At 48.4% G+C, this 20,416-nt stretch overlaps 3 protein-coding genes across 3 annotated transcripts; 2 read left to right on the top strand and 1 right to left on the bottom strand.

Moving 5' to 3' along the window:
* Positions 1 to 2,443: 2,443 nt before the first annotated feature.
* Positions 2,444 to 6,618, top strand: FPOAC1_010887 (uncharacterized protein; the record flags this gene model as incomplete). Its single annotated transcript, XM_044855275.1, has 3 exons — positions 2,444 to 4,999; positions 5,048 to 5,629; positions 5,680 to 6,618. The coding sequence occupies 3 exons, from the start codon at positions 2,444 to 2,446 to the stop codon at positions 6,616 to 6,618; spliced, it is 4,077 nt and encodes a 1,358-aa protein (XP_044702588.1).
* A 6,262-nt stretch (positions 6,619 to 12,880) lies between these two features.
* On the top strand, positions 12,881 to 17,032 carry FPOAC1_010886 (uncharacterized protein; the record flags this gene model as incomplete). Its single annotated transcript, XM_044855274.1, has 6 exons — positions 12,881 to 13,697; positions 13,749 to 13,781; positions 13,835 to 14,661; positions 14,714 to 14,980; positions 15,028 to 16,527; positions 16,592 to 17,032. 6 exons carry the CDS (start codon positions 12,881 to 12,883, stop codon positions 17,030 to 17,032), a joined length of 3,885 nt encoding a protein of 1,294 aa, XP_044702587.1.
* A 1,016-nt stretch (positions 17,033 to 18,048) lies between these two features.
* Positions 18,049 to 19,574, bottom strand: FPOAC1_010885 (uncharacterized protein; the record flags this gene model as incomplete). The annotated part of the gene is made up of 3 exons (XM_044855273.1): positions 18,049 to 18,277; positions 18,882 to 18,901; positions 19,503 to 19,574. 3 exons carry the CDS (start codon positions 19,572 to 19,574, stop codon positions 18,049 to 18,051), a joined length of 321 nt encoding a protein of 106 aa, XP_044702586.1.
* Between the last annotated feature and the right edge of the window lie 842 nt (positions 19,575 to 20,416).

Genomic DNA, 20,416 nt, shown 5'->3' with positions numbered 1-20,416 from the left:
ACAATATGGTATCTAAATGGTAGAGGAGCTACTCTCATCACCCTCTACGCGACTTCCTCGTCCTTCGTTGCACAGTCATACACGTTACGAGAGTCAGGAATTGTTTGATTAATTTCCAGATGCCCCAGGCAAGGAACTCGTGTTGTTGATCTCTTCAGGCTTTGGCGCCAGGGCCCTTGCCTATGGCTCCTTTGACGGGGTTTGTGTCACAGGCTATTGTCCAATCGCTGCGGGGATGCTGGTCATTCCTCGTGAGTCAGATGGTGGCAGAACACAGGAAGACAGAGATACGGATATCAATACTGATAACTAACACTTATCTCACATGATGCACTATGAAGCTCAGTCTACACCGCCGCAGCTGGCGAAATGCAATGCAGTGCTACTGTCTTCATAGCTTCGTGAGCCACCTCGTTCAAAATCGGTCTCCAACGAGGCACAAGAAACAAACACATGACATTTTCAGCATTTTGTGAAATCGACGGGCTTATTTTATTAGACAACGGATAAGTTCTTCAGCAACCGTGTGCAACCACTTGTAACTATATCCTCATTCATCGAGGCCCCAACTAGGAGACAGTAAGAAGGTCTGATCGGATTGCATTTTACTTAAGCAGCGCCGTCTGAGACCTGAACGGTGGTGAGCTAACCATTTACGCCAGTAAACCAGTAAACCAGTAAACCAGTAACTCGGGGTTCTTCTCTTTTTGTTCTAGAACAACATTATGATTCAGATAGTATGCTTACTTACCACCACAGGAAAAGAACGGTACTATCAGGATACTTCGACCTTGGCATGTCTAGGTAATCATTTCAGAGATCAGAATAAGAACACTGCGTCACCGAAATCTGTTTTCACTCTTAGCCTAGAACGTTGAGACCATCACGCTCTATCCTGGAGTGGGATGTATGTCGCTGTTCGAGGATGCAGTTGGAAGGTTTGCCCCTTGTGACCTGAACATGAATAGAAAGGCAGACAAAAAATGACTACGTCGAATCATTACAGTATATTTGTTCAAAATTTGTGATATATTGGTCAAACTCTCAACCATACCAACTCTCACTCGCAATCCCAACCTACCCTCAGGGTATCCGAAAAATTGGCCGCTGTAATCCCAAAAGACGAAATTAGTAGGCCACTTTATGCTCTTTAGACTATAGCTCTTAGACTACTTATTTTTGTAACCTAAGACTTAGGAGGTCATTTTTTCTGCTACCCACTAGCCTACTAGACTAGTAGGTACGGAATCTCTCCAAAACCAGAATAGCCCCTTATTCGTCGACCAAAATACCCATTAAAGAAAGAATCAGATTCCAGGTGACCGCCGCTCAGGTTCAGATGGATGTTTTGTCGCATTGTCAACAGGCGAAACGCCCAAAACACTCCACTGTTTCCATTGGATACAGTGCAGCATTAGCGCTCCTCAGGGTCCTTTGAAGGCATGGACCATGAGCGGATTAGCGGCGTAGGTAAGGACGTGTCAGGTTCCTCAACCCAGAAGCCGAATGGCTGAACAGATGACGCTATACCCCGTTCCTTGGGCTGTAATGTTTTATTTTTGGGCTGCCCGAGCTAGGAGGTGTCAGAAAACATGAGACGTGAACCAGTGGTTTAACAGCGAATTTTGGTGGAGGCGGGTCTCATGTTTTTCTGACCCCCCGAGCCGAGCTTGATCACCAATGTGCGGGCCTCTCTAGTGCCTGCGGGACAACAATGCTGTCTCACGGCGTTGCATGTGGTATCTTTGATTGTTGTTGTTGTGTGACAGTTCCTGTCACTTCATCACAACTGATAAAATGCTAAGCAAACGCCACTATTTGTCGCTATGTACCTTAGAAAGTACTGAAGAAAAGCACTGTATGTACTACTAATACTTGTTTCTGTTTCATCATTGGATCTTTGACCTTGGGCGTATTGCAGGGATCCATTCGTCAATCAATCAATCAGACGGAAACAGTCGATGGGGGCGGCTCTTGCTCTGACCTCCAGCTCCATCCTTCACTTCACCGTCAATTTCTTGATGGCAATTCCATATAACTAATCTACCTACTATACCTAGTCCCAACCCAACCTAAACATTCTGTTCCACAAGACCAAGGACAGGATAGACCCAGCCTACACCTTTGTCATTCCATTGAAAAATCCAATCACATATCTATCGCTTTGTATACGTCGTCATTGTTGACGGCCCAAAGCCCACAGCTCTCGCTCCTTTTCTCCCTTGTCTCGCTTGAACCTCCCTCCATCCGCCATCAGCATCGACCTTGCTGACATCTTACGACCTGCTCACAGTGTCATGATATTGAGCGCATGAACACAGACCATTCCCAGTATTATCTCGCTTGCTGGACATTTTCTATTCTCATCATCTAGGCCCCTGTGCCCTGTGCCCATCGTCGCCACATCACCGTCGCTGTCATCCGCTGCCCCTCGATCGTCGATATGTCGTCAGCGTCCCGACGCTCATATAACCCGGGCCGCCGTATGGGCAGCAGTAGGGATCTTGGTAGGGCTCGCGCAGCTTCAAGAGCCCAACCAATTGTTGTCGAGCACGACGAAGCCCGTAGTTTCGCCCTTCGGTCGGCTTACCTACATTACCTTCTACAACCCAAGGCCAAGCGAAAGCAATATGTTGCAGCCCCGAAGCAACCAGTCCGAACTCACACCAGCGTTGGAGCCCTGGTGCAGGAATTTACTTCCGGTTCTTCATCAAGTTTTAAGCTACCACACAACTTCACCAGTGCTTTGCTCGAACGATGCGGCGGCGTGCTGAGGGGCAGTGAGCGCCTGCCGGGCTATAACGATCCTGTCGTCAAGCGAAGCTTCGCTGAAGCTTATACGACCTTCTCTGAAAAGAACTTCCGGAAAACCATTGATAAAGAGAGGAAACTCGAGCCGCTCATTCTTATGTTCTACACTTCTACCACTAAGGCAGCCCAGAAAGGAGCCGCTCCTGACGATGATTCTTGGAAGCTCATTCCTGACCGTCACCTCGCTTTGTTTGTCCGTTTAATTGCCACAATCCTGCGAGATCAAGGCCACGATCGTGACAAGACTGAGCTCATGTCCAAGTTGAGTATACTCGAAAAGAAGCTCCTTACGAACGACCAGAACCTAGTTGGCGGCGGTGCTAGTGGTGCTGGAACAACCATCGAGGTCGTTGTCCCCTTGAGCTATGATGTCAAAGACATGCCTCTCGTTCAACAAGTAGTCAAGATATTTGGTTTGAGTCTTTCAGAAGCACAGGCCGAGATCAACGAGAACAAAGGGGTGTGGACAGAAGAGGCTGCGCTCAAGGACCTCAAATCGTATCAGCACAGGCTCAACTCAGACATGCCTGGTGCTCTGGGGAGCAATGATTTTGATCTTGACGATGCCTTCCTCGAGTGGAAAAAAGCCGAATCGCCTCATTTATCACAGATGATGCTTGACATATTGACTGCCAAACCAGAGCTTGCCAAGACGTCCAGCGGTGGTGTTGACAAAGGTTTCTCCAGCCGGCCCCAGTCAACCTACAGCAATCCGGGGTTTGATAGCTCAATGGGTTTTGATCCATCTATCAACCTTGCATCACTAGATATTGGAGATTCCGGTATTCGAGCAGTCGAGGAGAATATTTACACCTTTGTTCCTCAAGACCCCAGAGCGTTCTTCAAGTACATTCTTAAGCATGCCATGACCTTTGACCAGATCAATAGCGATCCTGATCTTGACTACCAGCCCCTATCGAAACAATCCATGGACCTTTTGACTGAGTTGTGTGTGAGATGGAGGGTGCCACAGTTCTCCAGACTTATCTCTCTGCTGGAAGTTGCATCACGCAACTATTTGGACCGAGAACTACTACCTGAAGAATTGGATGCCGTTTTTGATTTCGTCAAGACGCCACTACCCGAGGTCAAAAAGCCTCCACATGTTTCAAACTACTGCACTCCCCTATCTGAGATCGACCCCAGTCGCTGGACGGTACATGATTTTGCTGTATACCAGCACACTCTGCAGACACTCCATGAGACTCTGCTTCGTGACCTCTACGACCGGATGGAGCAGTGCTATGACACAAAGCCACCTCAAATAGGCGTTGTCCAATACATATTGGATAATCACATCTTTAGCGACCCTTGCTTTTCACCTAAACCTGAAGCGGCCGAGGAGTTTGCTGAACATCTGAGCCAGCGCCTCCATGACCAGGCCCAAAAGACGTACGGTCAATACATGGAAAAGGAAATATCAGCCGATCGAAATGAATGGGACTTTGCCAACGTGGTTAAGCTGGGCAAAACGGTTATCAAGCTTTGTGAAAGAATCAACAAACGATATACCAAAAACCCTGAAATTATGGGAGTGAATCCCTTCCAGATTCTAGTCGAAGAGGTATTCCCACGATTTGAAGAGGATGCGCATGCTATCATCGAGTCCATTTTGGAGACAGCCCAGGAGACTGGCACCGAACTCGACATACAAGACGGCTTCGAGCTGTATAGGGAATTGGTTGCGATCCGTCGGATTCACAACGATTCCTTACCTGACCGTCCCTTCGCTTTCAATATCGAGAACCTTTTGGTCGATTTTGTGTGGCGATGGGTACGTGCCGCTGAGAACAGGGTGGAGGACTATGTCGAGCAAGCCGTCAAACAGGACCAGTTCCAGGTGCGAACAGAAAATCCCGAGGACATCCCACGGGACGCAGAGAGACACAGCGTTTCCATCATTGACATGTTTATGCTTTTCAACCAGACCCTCGACACTATATTCAATCTCAACTGGGGTAACGACGAGCATCACGCTAGATTCATGACGTCTCTTTCGAAGGCGTTTGCCGCGGGCATTGGCAAGTACTGTGAACTTGTCGATCAGAAGTTCGGAAAGGAAATGGATCGCCCCTCTGCAGAGGAGATGGCAGCACAGAATCAAACCACCCAGGAGAAATGGATGAGATATGCGAAGGATGCCTGGAACAACAAGGACCGCGTTGAGCCGTTCCAGTTCTATTCTGAGGTAAGAGAACAGATTCCGATTATTGGTTCGGTTAGCTGACTCGTGTAGTCTTTTGTCAAACTCAACAACATCGAATATGCTATGCAGGAGCTTGACAAGTTGGAGCGGGCTATGGACCCCGATGCCTGTGCTTTACTCTTGGAGAAGCTTGACGGGCCAAAGAAGAAAACCCGACGACCCAACAAGTACACATTCACGATCAAAGTAGTCGAGGCTGAGGATCTTAAGGCATGCGACACCAATGGCTACAGCGATCCATACGTGGTGTTTGGTGATGAATATCAGAAGCGGCTACACAAGACGAGAATTATTCAGAGGAGTCTCAATCCACGTTGGGACGAGACTTTTGACATAACAGTTCAAGGTCCTGTCAACATGATTGCGACTATCTGGGACTACGACACCTTTGGCGACCACGATTACGTCGGGCGAACATCACTCAAGCTTGACCCTGTTCATTTCAGTGACTACCTGCCCCGCGAATTTTGGCTGGACTTAGACTCGCAGGGTCGATTACTCATTAGAGTTAGCATGGAGGGTGAGAGAGATGATATACAGTTTCATTTCGGAAAGGCCTTCCGGCATCTGAAGCGCACTGAGAGAGACATGGTCCGGAAGGTTACGGATAAGGTATGACATGCCCAACAGCAGACCAAACAGATATGCTAACTAGAAGATAGCTCACGTCTCAGATCAACCATACCCTGTCTTTGGAAACTCTCAGGCACTTGCTGGGTACGGGCGGTATTGGCGCATCTGTCACAAGTCTTTGGAAAAAGCGAGCATCAACGATGCCTTCCGTGACCCCGGCTCAGGTCGAGGCGGCACTGGCGCCGCTGTTTGCTTATTTCGATGAAAACTTTGCCATTATGAAACAGACATTGACCAAGGCCACAATGGATGCCGTCATGGCACGGCTCTGGAAAGAGGTTCTAATGGTCATTGAGAACCTCTTGGTGCCACCCTTGTCGGAAAAGCCTTCACAGCAACGGCCCCTTTCACGAAAGGAACTAGACATTGTCTACCACTGGTTGGACTTGCTGTTTCAATTCTTCAATGCCAGAGATGAGTCAGGAGAGCAGCTCGGTGTTCCAGCCGAAACTCTCAAGTCGCCTAAGTGGCACGAGCTTGCCTCGCTGAACTTCTTCTACTTTGAGGATACTAACAGTCTAATCCGTGAGTCGGAAAGAATGGCGGCTGCAACGACAGAGCGAGCACGTCTAGCTCTCCAACATCAGAACTCGCAGAGTAACCGTCTGTCAGCTCCGGCAGCACTTGGAGCATCCCTCGGTGGTGCAGGGTCGTTTGCAAGCATGGGCACGATCAGACGCGGAAAGAGTATCATGATGAGCCGTAACCTGGGCACCATGCGTAAGGCAAAGGAGGCAAAGAGGCGTGAGGCGCAAGCAGATCCGAGCGATGATATGATTCTGCGTATCCTCCGTATGCGACCAGAGGCGGCGCCTTATCTCAGGGACCGGCATCGCCAGAAGGAGAGGCAGGCTGCTACTGCTGCTGCTGCCCTGATCGTCAAGAATAGTGTGACCCAGGGCTGGAACTCTTCAGCAGGCCCGGCTTTTGGTGGCAATTTTGGACGGAACAATTTGCCAAGACGATAAACGATTACAAGGGAAGAGGGGGATTATGGACGTTTTCTCGGTTGCAAACGGGACGCATGATATGGGAACGGATGCCTAGGAAAGTTTGCTTCACATATTGTTTTTGTTTTTGTTTTCGTTCTTGTTGATATCTATCTGGGTGAAAGGAATAGCATCAGATACCCTTATTCGTGTATGCAGCAAAGTTGATTGTAATATATTTCTCAGGCACATGATTAACCTCGTCGTGACGTTGGTAATATTTGTTCGGTCGGTCACTGCAACGTATTGAGGTTATCCTTGTTCGCATGTTGTCAAGTACCACGTGCCTTGGGCATCAACTCGGTCAAACGATCTACCTCTAGTTTAAAGTGACAGATGGTGTTCTATAAAAGCGAGGACGAAGAGCGAGCGTGATTGTACAGCGATATTGACAAAAGAAACTCAATCTCCAAGTCTTCAACATAATGGCATAGCTGAAAGTTTAATTACCCTACACTGTCAAGTTTCTGACTTAGATTTTTGTTGGCAGTCTCGCATTATATCACGGCCCAACATGATGCAGCCCAATCACGAACCTGATTAAGCGATGATTAATGCTTGTTGCCGATCTCCGAAATTATCACGAGTTAAATAAAATCGAAACACAATTACAAAGTCAGCTCCGTGGTACGGTGACAGAGAACTCCCCCTTGCTCATTCATTCAAATGAGACTTGGAAACGGATGTGCTGTGTCTGTATAGCCCTGACAGGGACGGCGAATGTGAAACCGATACTTCTCTCGGTAGCCAATCCTCTCTGATTCCTGGAGATCACTCCAGTATTATCTCCATCGGCATACTAAGACTGTGATCTCTTATTGGCCTTTTCGAATTCTGCCGTGGCAAAGACACCTATAAACAATCGCGGAAACGAACATTTGCGATCCCTGATAGCTCGTGGCCGTACGACTCAGCTGAGGAGAAATGGCGCCTATGGGACCGTTTACAACGCTACTGACGCAGGGTCATCGTCTTGAAAAGACTTATTCTGGGGCGGTTTTACTGCCTCGTACAAGCAGCGCCTCTCGCGTGTCTCGATGAGGATAAATGTCCCCTAACATGCAAGCATGAATCAGGAGGACCGCCACATCGCCAATTCCAAGATGGATTTTGATTAGATAGACAGATAGGTTGTCTTTCCCATTGTATATATGTACTACTGGGCTCCATAGTCCCAGGCTGTTCAGAGATGGACGGAAAAGCGGAGTGGCGGAGTGGTTACTCAGTTTGCAAGAGCCCTGGAACTTTGAGTGAGGAATACAAGGATGCCGTCTAGAACGATCAGCTAGTACGAGCTTGGTATCGACTAAGACCCTCGGACCCTGTAGAATGAGAAACTAGACCGCCGCAGAAAATGACAGCATTTTCAGGGTCCTATTTGAGGGTCCAATCCTAGATAGTCCCCACTGTACTTGCACCGCTCTGTGGTGTTAGGGAGGGGTTTTCTGAGCGAGAGGGGCAACGAAGAGGAGAGGAGAAGCAGCTGCTCTCGGCGACAATTTATTTCTGTTTGGTACTTTTTGCTGTCCTTTGCCAAGCTTCGTTCTGAACCAACACGACCGTGTGCGTCTTTACCTACGATGTATTGTTATAGCCACAAAGGTTGTGCCAATGAATGGTACTGTGTTGTGCACTGATCAGTGCCTCAAAATGGGAAAGTCTAAATGAAGTCGCTTGTCCCTCCCTGCGAGTTAAGACGATATTCTGAATGACGATCCCGTGCCGTTTGAGAGACGGTTGGTTTCAGCATGTATTCGCAGATCAAGGGCAGCCAAGGCAGTGAGCGTTCTCGCATCAGAAGACAGACTGCTTTGTTCCTGTAAACTGACCCGAGGCTTCGATGCCGCCGGCATGACTACCCGACCAACCGACAACAAAGGCAGCTCTCGATATTCGTTCTGACACCAATCAGCTTATCGTTGGGCTGTTATCGTGATATCTTGCTCTGAATATCAAAGGAATGTACAATTGGTTCCTTATTATTGTCCTCTCGTATCAGTCGGCTCCTTCTGGCAGCTTATTTCTTTTTTTTGGTGACTGTCGATCTCAACCGCGAAGGTTCAGTTGTGCATATGCTTTAGTGGATGAACGGACTTCGAAACATTTCTCACGTGGACCAGAAGCCACCAATCTCGAAGGCAAAAAAAGAAACCCGTCACATGTACAGTATGTGAAAAGAGTGAGGACAGTACAGTCGTTCGATCCCCCCACGATGTTGTAGCTGGTCGGATTGTCATTGCACACCGTGCGTACTGTATCTGTGTGCAGATCCCATAATAAATAATATGAATGGGCTTCTTGTTGAATTGTTAGACAAGCTGCTTTCAGGCTCCAACCTGATTTGTGAAATCATGAGGTTCTGAAGAAGCTGTCCACCCAGAGCCCAGAGGATTCAGGGATGCCCCTGTCGGCGAACCAGAACCCAACTGGCGGCAGCTCAAAAAATGACGTTGGTGGCTGTATCGACCGCGACCTAGGCCCACCTCACCCCTGAGCCCTGTCTGCCTGTGATGCCCGGCTGGACCGCTATGATCTGGGTGTTGGCAAACGAATTGAATATAATTCTCATCATCTCCAGTCCTTGAGAGCGATGCTAGAGGAATATGTATGTGGGCGACAGGCATGGATGCATTCTTTCAACCATGCTGGGCCACCTAGTCTAGGTAGGTACCTAGTATGCTTGAGGCCTCTCGTTTGAGCCACGAATATTTTATCATGGACAATTAATTGAATGTGATCATCTCTGCCAGCTGTGCCTGAAACATAAGACGCCGTCCATCGCAATACTCATCAAACCAATGGCGCTTGCCATTATCCTTGTTCTGTTACTCACCGTTCATGGCATAGCACAGAGGCCATCGTTGTACGGTATGGACGTATGGTATGTACATAGTTTCCTGGCGTGTCAACCCAACAAGCAGCTCAGTGAATGTTGCTTGCTTATTGCGGTGACAGAAGGACACCATCATCGACAACAGTAAGCGTCGGATGGGAGCCGCACGGTGTCGCTACAACGCTTTGATGCAAATAAATCCAGTCGAGTTGAACATAGGGAAAGAGGATGAGGTTAAGCCTCCGGGGAAAGGGTTGTAGATGATTGCGGGAATAGACAGACTAAACCAGGGGTAGCCATCCGAGCCGCAAAGAAGCCGCTTGTTGACAGCTCAAGAGCCGTTTCAAGACCAATTGCAACGGTCCAGCGACTAAAGGGTATAGCACTAAAATGGGCGCATGTATAAGTTCTTGACTCTGTACTTCCTTTACTTTGCTGATAATTGCTGCAGGTGGTGTTCCGTATGTCTCGGACGAAACAATCGCAGTAGCAACACGCTTACCTAGCTGCCTAGATATTTAGTACTGTAATAATAATGTAAACTCCTGGAGCAAAGCGAGAGAGAACATGTCTCGAAAGCAATAAAGACATGAAATTGCTCTTAAAAGTTCCCTCGCTTAAGTATCGCCACTGTGCGAGTGGCAGAGCAAGAAACCCACATCAACGGTCTTGGCAGGCGGGCTGGGCTTGAGAGATGGGCAAACGCACCCATGAGAGTTAGCAATAGACATCCACTCCTTACAACAATAACAAAAGAGAGGAAACAGATGGGGGGGGGGACCAGTTCAAATGTGGAACACAGACGAGCTATTTCTTGCGATATTTCTGCCATCCTAGTCGGCAAGGCAAATAAATACCATATTCTTCGACGCTGGACAAGTCAAGCAACAGTCCCCTGCGACTCGCCGTGAATTGTGTGAAATATATTATTTTAGTAAGTTGATATGGGTATCCCTCGAAGTCTAATGCGATAAGTACCTCAGTAACTTGACACCTGCAACCACTTGACCGCCGAACCGGTTGTGAAGAGGAGTACAGCACAGTTCAGTTCGGAACTGTACTACACTGTACTTTACTGGCCAGCAAATCACGGCACAAGAATAAAACTGTACCAATATCCCTTGCTTAAGCTTCAAGTGGAACTTTATGTCAACTGGGACGGTCAGTTAATGTCTGAGACAGTTATAAAGGCGATTCACTAAAGTAGGACTGATCCATAGCAATTTGGAATGTGCCTACTAGGTAGGGAGATAGGTAGTAGGGCAGGTACTACCTTAGTAGGTAAGATTGGTTCTAACAGTACATAACTCATCTGAGAGCACTTTTCCACTGATTCTCAGCCGCCTTGGTACAGATGCAGTTCCAGTGTAGAGTGGCCCTTGTCCAAAATGCCCATTTGACATTAACGGACAGTGATATGTCGATCGATTCGTTCGTGTAGCCGCTAGCTTGCAGTAGGGGCGGGGAGAGGCTCTGGGCAGCAATTTATTGGCTCCTGATAAACAGATTTCCCCAGAAGACCCAGCCGAAAAGGTGACATCCAATTACAGTACACCCAGCCTCCATTGCGAGGCAGCCCGTGATTCTAAGAAGATTAACTGAATGAGCGGGCACTTCAGCAAAAAGGAATTACTTGGATACAGAAGAAAAAGGACTTTCTGTATAGGTACGAAAGACGGAGCTGCTTGGAAACAAACATATGTATCAAAAACTCAACCGCCGATGGGATGAACATAGCGGGAGGAGACGATTGAAATCATAGTCTCGACTCATATCTGATATGCAAGAGATGGATCGAATTTGTGTGCATGTAGGTGCATACATCCTAAACAAAATCTTGCAAAATGTGAGATGATACACTGTATCCCTACGCACGCAATTCATAGTTCTACCATTACAACTCCATAGTATAGGAGGTGGCTAATATATTAAAATCACGAATACTGTACATGGTGATTGTCTGCAACACCCTGTATAGTAGCAATCCTTCACTACCTACCTAGGTACCTATGATCCTTCATTTTCTTTACTCTTTTCGATTTCATCTCTCCACATGGCACACATGCTTTTCTTTACCCCCAAGTTTCAGGGCTCAACCAGACCATATCGCGGTCCAGTTTAAAATTCAGAACAAGTAACCTGCTGGTATATACTACGTTGTAGAGTAGCATCGACATACGTATCGAGTTGAGATTGTCCAACTTAATGATCGTTCACCCCCTTCTAACAACTTACTCAGAACAAGGTTCTAGGCTTTGTTACAACAACCGATATTCGTCGTTGAAGCAGAAAATTAATTGCCATGCAAGTAGACGGTACTGCGTACCTGAACGGGCGGTACTGATAGTGGAAAGGCAAACACCACTTCAAACCGAAAAGAGAGGTTGCTATTTTGCTAGACCGGTTTGGACGTTAGCAACTCTTGGTAGGCTCCGCCTTTCATCGCCTCTGTCGCCCTCCTTTTCACCTCGTACCGCTGTGGTAGTCACCGAGGGATCTTCCTAGGACCGACCCAACTCGGAGATACATGCCATTGCCCAGTGCCCTCCAGCATCAAGATGTACTGCATACCTCCCTGGATTGTATACACTACTACTCAGGATTGTCCTGTCAGTGAAAGGCTAGGCGTGCTAGGGCGGGCTCTCTCGGTTCACCCAATCCAGCCCGTTGACTTGTCCCCCACCCCGGGGCTAAGATCCAGTGGTTACTGCCACCGCTGCAGTTGGGACCACCCTTTGTCATGCCCTGTCCTATCTCGTCCTGGTTTATCCCCTCTCTGGTTACTTTGGGAGTACTTTCTCCGTCCCTTCTCCTAGGTCCCATTGCAATACCTAACTACTACTCCGTACCTACCTACCTACTATACTACGCCCTCTTCAGCCAACCTGCAAATTCCCAAACGGCTTGCTTGCTGGACTTTCAGCCTAATCCTTTCCTCTTCAACCCTTACTGCCCGTCTCAGTATAGTATCGCCATCCGGCCTCGTTTTTCGACGACACAAGGCTCGTCCCGATTTCCGTTTCGAAAGACCCGCCTGGTCTCGTTCTTCTGCTCCGACTTGAAATTCCCGCGACCGTTTTGCTTATACTGGTTTCATTCCCGCCCGTCCTGCTGCTACGGCGCCATCGCCCGCCGCCACCCGGTGTATCATACTCAGACCAACTCAACTTTCGACAATCGAGGATGCTTCGCAGTCCACAACTGTTGCGTCCTTAGTTTGGTCATTACTTCGTCTTGCGTGGTACCTTTTTCTTCAAACATATCCACCAGCAATCAACTTGGCGCCTTTTCGTCGGTCGTAAACCTTCAACCTACACACATCCGTTCAAACTATACAAACGATCCTGCGCAATTCAGGATTCAGAAATTTGTTGCCTGACTGCGGCCTAGCAGTTCACCTGCACTACCATGGTTGACGATGCGGCCCTCGCCGCTGCCGCAGCGATTGTCGCTTCGATAGCCCCAGATACCCGACCGCCTAATTCGATACCGGTTGGCGTAGCTTCCCAGGTGCAACTCCCAGGACCAGATACTCCCGCCAAGCGTAAGCTTGAATTGGAGCTTCAAAACCTCGCTTTGCGTGTCGGAAAGCTCGAGAGCCAGGCCTCAGCTGCCTCTCCGTTTCCAGAAACGCCTAACGAGGTTATTGACACTCTTTTTGGCGAAGAGGCTCTTACGGTGGCGGCTCGCCCCAAGCCTAAAGTCTTTCACGCCCAAGGTAGCCTGCACACTCCGCATCTGCCATCTTATCAGCTGACCGAAGAAGCCCTCGAAGGACTTCGAGAACATGTGGACGATCAGTCCAAGTTGCTCGATAGCCAGCGCCAGGAGCTCGCGGGCGTTAATGCCCAGCTGATGGAGCAGAAGCAGCTGCAAGAGCGAGCCCTTGAGATACTCGAGCAGGAACGTATTGCTACCTTGGAGCGTGAGCTCTGGAAGCACCAAAAGGCCAACGAAGCATTCCAAAAGGCCCTGCGAGAAATCGGCGAGATCGTTACCGCTGTTGCTCGTGGTGATTTGACTATGAAGGTTCGCATGAATACCGTTGAAATGGACCCAGAAATTACAACGTTCAAACGCACCATCAACGCCATGATGGACCAGCTGCAAATATTTGCCAGCGAAGTCTCGCGAGTGGCTCGTGAAGTCGGCACCGAAGGTTTGCTGGGCGGTCAAGCCCGCATCGGTGGTGTTGATGGAACATGGAAAGAGCTGACCGACAACGGTATGATTATATCGTGCAAGTGATAAGCTGGCTTGCTAACGCTTTACGCAGTGAACGTCATGGCTCAGAATTTGACCGATCAAGGTTTGTAGGAACCAATCTGGAAAGGCTTATTACATAGCTAACAAGTTTCGCAGTGAGAGAAATTGCATCTGTTACAACAGCCGTAGCCAACGGCGACCTGACCAAGAAGATCGAGAAACCTGCCAGGGGAGAGATATTGCAATTACAACAAACCATCAACACCATGGTGGATCAATTACGAACATTCGCCTCTGAAGTCACCCGTGTAGCAAGAGACGTTGGAACTGAAGGCATGCTGGGCGGGCAAGCCGATGTTGGGGGAGTACAGGGCATGTGGAACGATCTCACTGTCAACGTCAACGCCATGGCCAACAATTTGACGACTCAAGTGCGCGACATTATCAAGGTTACCACAGCTGTTGCCAAGGGAGACCTGACCCAAAAAGTTCAAGCCGACTGCAGGGGAGAGATTTTCGAGCTCAAGTCGACTATCAACTCCATGGTTGACCAATTGCAACAATTTGCCCGCGAGGTAACGAAAATTGCCCGTGAAGTCGGTACCGAAGGACGTTTGGGAGGTCAAGCTACAGTGCACGATGTTGAGGGTACCTGGAGAGATCTGACGGAGAACGTCAACGGCATGGCCATGAACTTGACCACTCAAGTGCGAGAAATTGCCAAAGTCACCACTGCGGTCGCCAAAGGTGATTTGACAAAGAAGATTGGGGTCGAGGTCAAGGGTGAAATCGCGGAGCTGAAGAACACCATCAACCTGATGGTGGATCGACTTGGTACCTTTGCTGTTGAAGTGAGCAAGGTTGCCAGGGAAGTAGGCACAGATGGAACTCTTGGTGGACAAGCCCAAGTAGCCAACGTTGAAGGCAAATGGAGGGATCTCACAGAAAACGTCAACACGATGGCGTCAAATCTCACTGCTCAGGTAAGGCCAGAGTCTTGGCAAACCTTCGATGCTACTTACTAACTGGTTGTAGGTCAGGAGCATTTCGACCGTCACACAAGCCATTGCGAACGGCGATATGAGCCAGAAGATCAAGGTCGAAGCAAATGGAGAGATACAAGTGCTGAAAGAAACCATCAACAACATGGTTGACCGTTTGTCTAGCTTTTGCTATGAAGTGCAGCGAGTCGCCAAAGATGTGGGTGTCGATGGAAAGATGGGCGCTCAAGCCGACGTGGGCGGTCTAGATGGTCGCTGGAAAGAAATCACAACAGATGTCAATACCATGGCTAGCAATTTGGTACGTTAAGCTCGAACGACATGGGTGGCTCATTCTAACCTAAACAGACAACGCAAGTGCGCGCCTTCTCAGATATAACTAACTTAGCCACGGATGGGGACTTCACCAAACTTGTTGACGTTGAAGCATCAGGCGAAATGGACGAGCTCAAACGAAAGATCAACCAGATGATCTCCAATCTGCGTGATTCTATTCAGCGCAACACCCAAGCCAGAGAAGCTGCCGAACTTGCCAATAAGACCAAGTCCGAATTCCTGGCCAATATGTCTCATGAAATCCGAACGCCGATGAATGGCATCATCGGAATGACCCAACTAACATTAGACACCGACCTGACTCAGTATCAGAGGGAGATGCTTAACATTGTCAATAATCTTGCCAATAGCCTCCTGACGATCATTGACGACATTTTGGATCTTTCCAAAATCGAGGCTCGGCGAATGGTTATTGAAGAAATTCCTTACACGTTGCGAGGAACGGTCTTCAACGCCCTCAAGACTCTCGCTGTCAAGGCAAATGAGAAGTTTTTGGATCTCACCTACATGGTCGACAGCTCTGTGCCGGACTATGTTATTGGCGATTCTTTCCGTCTCAGACAAATCATCCTCAACCTTGTTGGCAATGCTATCAAGTTCACAGAGCATGGTGAGGTCAGCCTGACAATCAAAGAGAGCATGGGACAAAGTCATGTCCGACCTGGTGAATATGCGGTCGAGTTTGTCGTGCAGGATACGGGCATAGGAATCGCTCAGGATAAGTTGGATCTGATTTTTGACACCTTCCAGCAAGCGGATGGTTCCATGACTCGCAAGTTTGGCGGAACCGGTCTGGGTCTATCTATTTCGAAGCGACTTGTCAACCTCATGGGTGGTGACCTTTGGGTCAACAGTCAGCATGGAAAGGGCAGTGAATTTCACTTCACATGCCTGGTCAAACTCGCCCCTGACGACGCCGCTATGATCGAGCAACAGATTCGCCCCTACCGAGGCCATCAGGTTCTATTTGTCGATAAGGCTCAATCTCAGAACGCTGCGTCGATTAAGCCTATGCTGGAGAAGATTGGCCTCAAGCCTGTTGTTGTTGATTCAGAGAAGAGTCCCGCCTTGGCCCGCCTGCACACCGGTGGCTCCCTTCCCTACGATGCTATCCTAGTTGATTCTATCGACACTGCGAGAAGGTTAAGAGCTGTGGACGATTTCAAGTATCTACCTATCGTTCTGCTTGCGCCTGTTGTCCATGTTAGCTTGAAGTCGTGCTTGGATTTGGGAATCACGTCGTACATGACAACGCCGTGCAAACTCATCGATCTAGGAAACGGCATGATCCCTGCTCTTGAAAACCGAGCTACCCCATCGCTTGCAGATAACACCAAATCTTTTGAAATCCTGCTTGCCGAGGACAACACCGTCAATCAACGATTAGCAGTCAAGATCCTCGAGAAATACCATCACGTGGTAACAGTGGTTGGTAACGGCTGGGAAGCCGTCAAAGCTGTTCAACGCAAGAAATTTGATGTCATCCTTATGGATGTACAGATGCCAATCATGGTAAGTAGCTGCATTGTCTTGATACGAACTGCATGCACAGACCGGCTAACAATTTGTTTTACAGGGAGGTTTTGAGGCCACTGGCAAGATTCGAGAGTATGAGCGTGGCATAGGAAGCCACCGCACGCCTATCATTGCTCTAACAGCCCACGCCATGATGGGCGATCGAGAGAAGTGCATCCAGGCTCAGATGGATGAGTATTTGTCCAAACCTTTGCAACAAAACCATCTCATCCAGACCATCCTCAAGTGTGCTACTCTTGGCGGTCCATTGCTTGAGAAGAATCGTGAACGCGAGTTGGCGCTCCACGCCGAAACAAAATCGAAGCACAAAGAAGGAGGCCAGGGTTTGCTGCGACCGACACTCGAGAGCCGCGCCTTCACGAGTCGAGAGCCCCTATTGGGAAATGGCAAGGAGAGCCCTGCCATTATTGCAACCGAGGAAGACCCCATGGCAAGAGCACGTGTTGTCGACCTTGCTGATATAAGAAGTCTGACCAACTAATCGGATTTCTTTCTGTGTCTCAGGTTTTCATGAGATCACTTGGTCAACAACCTGGTCATGTCACGATATGAATATGTCAGTCGAGCGTTACGAAAAGTTTACTCAGCTATATCGTAAGATATTGGAATACCGCCCTTCGGCGCTCTTACAAGCATCACGTCGTTGCAAGTATTGCATATGACCTGTCAACGCCACACGTTAGTCTTGTATGGAGTCCTCAAGGTTGCGACGACCATTTTGTATCAGCACAGCGGATTTGAGTTTTGATTCGCTTGCGATTGCAAATTACCGACAAGGTCTACAGGTTCTGTTTGGTGATACCGGGGGTTTTATTTTTATTTTTGACGGCTTCATTGCGTGGTTCTGCTTGTACTGGCTCTATTTATTCATTGCTTTCACATAGGCTTTCAGGCCCTGAAGGCTACAGCCTCCCGTCATGTATTTCATTTTCTCTGGCGTTTCTGGGGGTTTCATACGTGGATGGTTGCGTCAAGCCTTCTCAAAGGACTTGTATCGATTCGATTGCGGGCTTCAATGGAATATATCAACTTAGATGGGCATGGACCAACAACATCAACAAACATACAACATGTGTCGGCGACTATGGTTAGAATGGGAATGTGTCGAGTGGGCTGTAGGCCTTCAAGGATGGCACTTCTCTCTCGTTTTCCCAGGCATGGCTTGCTGCTTAGGTTTTGTTTTTTGGTGCTGCCTCACTGTATATGTGGTTTCTCTTGGTTATTATTTTTTTCATTTTATTTTTGCTCTTGGATGAGGAATGGGATACGAGCCATTGGGCTCGGGAAGTATGCTGTGCTACGAGATAGGATGGGAAAAGATTGGAATGTATGCCTCAATGGCAGGGAAGGACGAAGCTTCCCATAACCGTTCCAATACTATAGGTGAAAGATGTTGCTGGGGAAAGAAGAGACTCATGAATCACTGGCATATCGCTCTCTCAATTATCTAAGTTGCTATGTGACGTGAACTGAACAGCTCAAACACTTCCTCGTTGGTCAAGCCGTGTCCTTTTTGTCCTTCTCTACGTTTCCATCGGTATCGTCTCGGGACTTGTCATGGTTGTCTGTTGCTCTTGTGCCTTGAGGAGATTCGTTGACCTGGGCTGCCTTGGCAGCTGCGGGAGCCTGTAGATTTTCACTGGCTTCAAGGGCAGCAAGTATGGCATCAAGTCTACTTTCGAGGTTTGTAAGGTTGTTTTCGAGGTTGGTAGCAGCTTGCTCGCCCCTATGTTGATATCACGTTAGTCAAACGTCATTGGAGATCGCTTTGCAGCATTATTTGCGGTAAGTAAAAACGGGAAAGAAAAAAGACAAATGCAACCGAGGTAACGCTCAGGGCAGTGCCGTGAAGGGTGCAGGGATGAGTGCGTTGTGCTTGGTGAGAAGTGAAGCGATCAAGATGCATGCATTCATATCTAGTGGGAATCTGTTGCCACATTGATGAACCAATTAATTCTGTGGTCGATAGTATGTGGATGGAAAAGCTCAAACACCAGCGTAAGGTCAGATGGGATTTTTCTCTCTTTTTTCCCCCTTGCCTATCTTATCCTATGTCTAGGTGAAGATTGAGCATCGGGAATGCCGATGGAGAATTTGTTGATCTGGATAGACACAGGCAACAGGAAGGGGGACCCGAGCAAAAAGCGATGTGCTGATGACGAGCATGCCAGCGAAGAAGTCCATGGCAAAAATGCGACATGGGTGCATGGGGAATATGGAAATCATGTTGAAAGTGGATCGGAATGGGAAGAATGCGAGGGCGTGTTGAGACGAGGCGAGGAGGCGAGGCGAAGTGAGAGGAGGGGAGGTGAGGCTGTAGAATAGTTTACCTAGCAAGGTCCCGGTAGGCCTAGAACACATATTTTGTCAGTATAATTGGAAATGCAACACAATAAATGAAAGGTCTACAAATTGAGAGGGTGTGTGTGAAGAAATGAAGGGTAAATACGGCAAGGCCAAGATGCAAATGTGAATGCAATATGCAGATGCAGATGCACAATGCAAATCAGCTGGTCAATCAACCAGGAGAATTTGGGCTGTGGCAAGCCAAGCGAGAAGGTCTCGACCAGCGGGTTGGGTCTGGGTATAACACGTTCCACGGTCAAGCCGGGACGAGAGTCTAGACCCGATAGTGGGAATAGTGAGGGAATGACTTTAGGGGAAACGAGGAAGGATTGGGGTTGAATAATGGGGAAAGGACAAAAGAAGGACATGGTTGAAACAGGAAAGGAGTGGCAATTCCCCTCATATTGAACAGCATATAAGAAGATGGGATGAGACCAAGGATAATTCTCTCCGTAATATGCAGCAAGCGCGCCTTGTTACCATTCCCATGTTTGGCAAGAGGGCAAATCCTGCATTGCCATGCCCTGACAGATGGCGAACATCCACCCCGAATGCAATGGCAAGCTTGAAAATGAGACATGGATAACAAGAGAAGACAGACCTACTTGGGCTAAATCGGCATCCCCCGAACCCGCAGCCTTTGTGGCTCGGTTGTTTGCGTCGTCAGTTGGGGCCATCTTGTACTGTACTTCTTTACGTGAGAAGGATTGGCGATGAATGAATAAAGAGGTAATAGTTCGTAAGTGAGGCAGATAGATAATGTATGTTGAGATAGCCCAGTGTGGTGGAAAGCCGGCTGTGCTATGTTGTGCTTTTGCTGAGCGGTTTGTTTAGGAGAAATGCGGATAGTAGGTAGGTAGTTCAGAATGAATGCGAGAATGCCTGCTCATGGCGGGACGAGTTAGGTTTAGCTTCTCCTGCAGTGGGGGGGTTAATCCGCCAACGGTTCTAGGTTCCTACCTCTCCCTCTTATGTACCTTTCTTTATCTACCTACTAGAGGTACCTATTCACGACAACATTCGACCACGTTACTATATTGTCTCATGAACTCTAAGCCTTACTTTTAAACTATGTATCTGCTGACAAGAATAGCCGGGATAGACATAGGTACTCTAATCAGGAGGTAGATATAACCTACTGATATGCCTCAGCAGCCACAGTGAATAGATAGCCTGAGTACTCGCCCAGTTTGGGTCTAGGTCCCGGCAATTTGGGGGGGGGGCGACAGCGGGCCGTTCACTAAGGAAGGGGTGGCCTGTCAGAGCTTGGATACCTAGGTAGGTAGGTAGGTACTATCCATAGAGTCGTCGATCAATAGAGAAGGGGCAGTTTGAGCCTCGATCCCACTCACTTAATTCAGTCCAGGAGTCGACTACACTCGGACCTGGTCATCTTGAGCGTTCGGGCTAACAGCCAACAGCGTACTGTAACTACCTATTTCGATCTCTTCCTGATAATCGGCTATCCAAGGCACTCCTTTCTCAGTCTGGACTGCCTATAAGATGTTCGGTTCCAATG

Source organism: Fusarium poae, chromosome 4 (assembly GCF_019609905.1).
Source record: "Fusarium poae strain DAOMC 252244 chromosome 4, whole genome shotgun sequence".
In the NCBI taxonomy this organism is placed as follows: Eukaryota; Fungi; Ascomycota; class Sordariomycetes; order Hypocreales; family Nectriaceae; genus Fusarium; species Fusarium poae.
The sequence above is the reverse complement of the archived record's forward strand: the minus strand, read 5'-3'. Positions and strand labels throughout refer to the sequence as shown.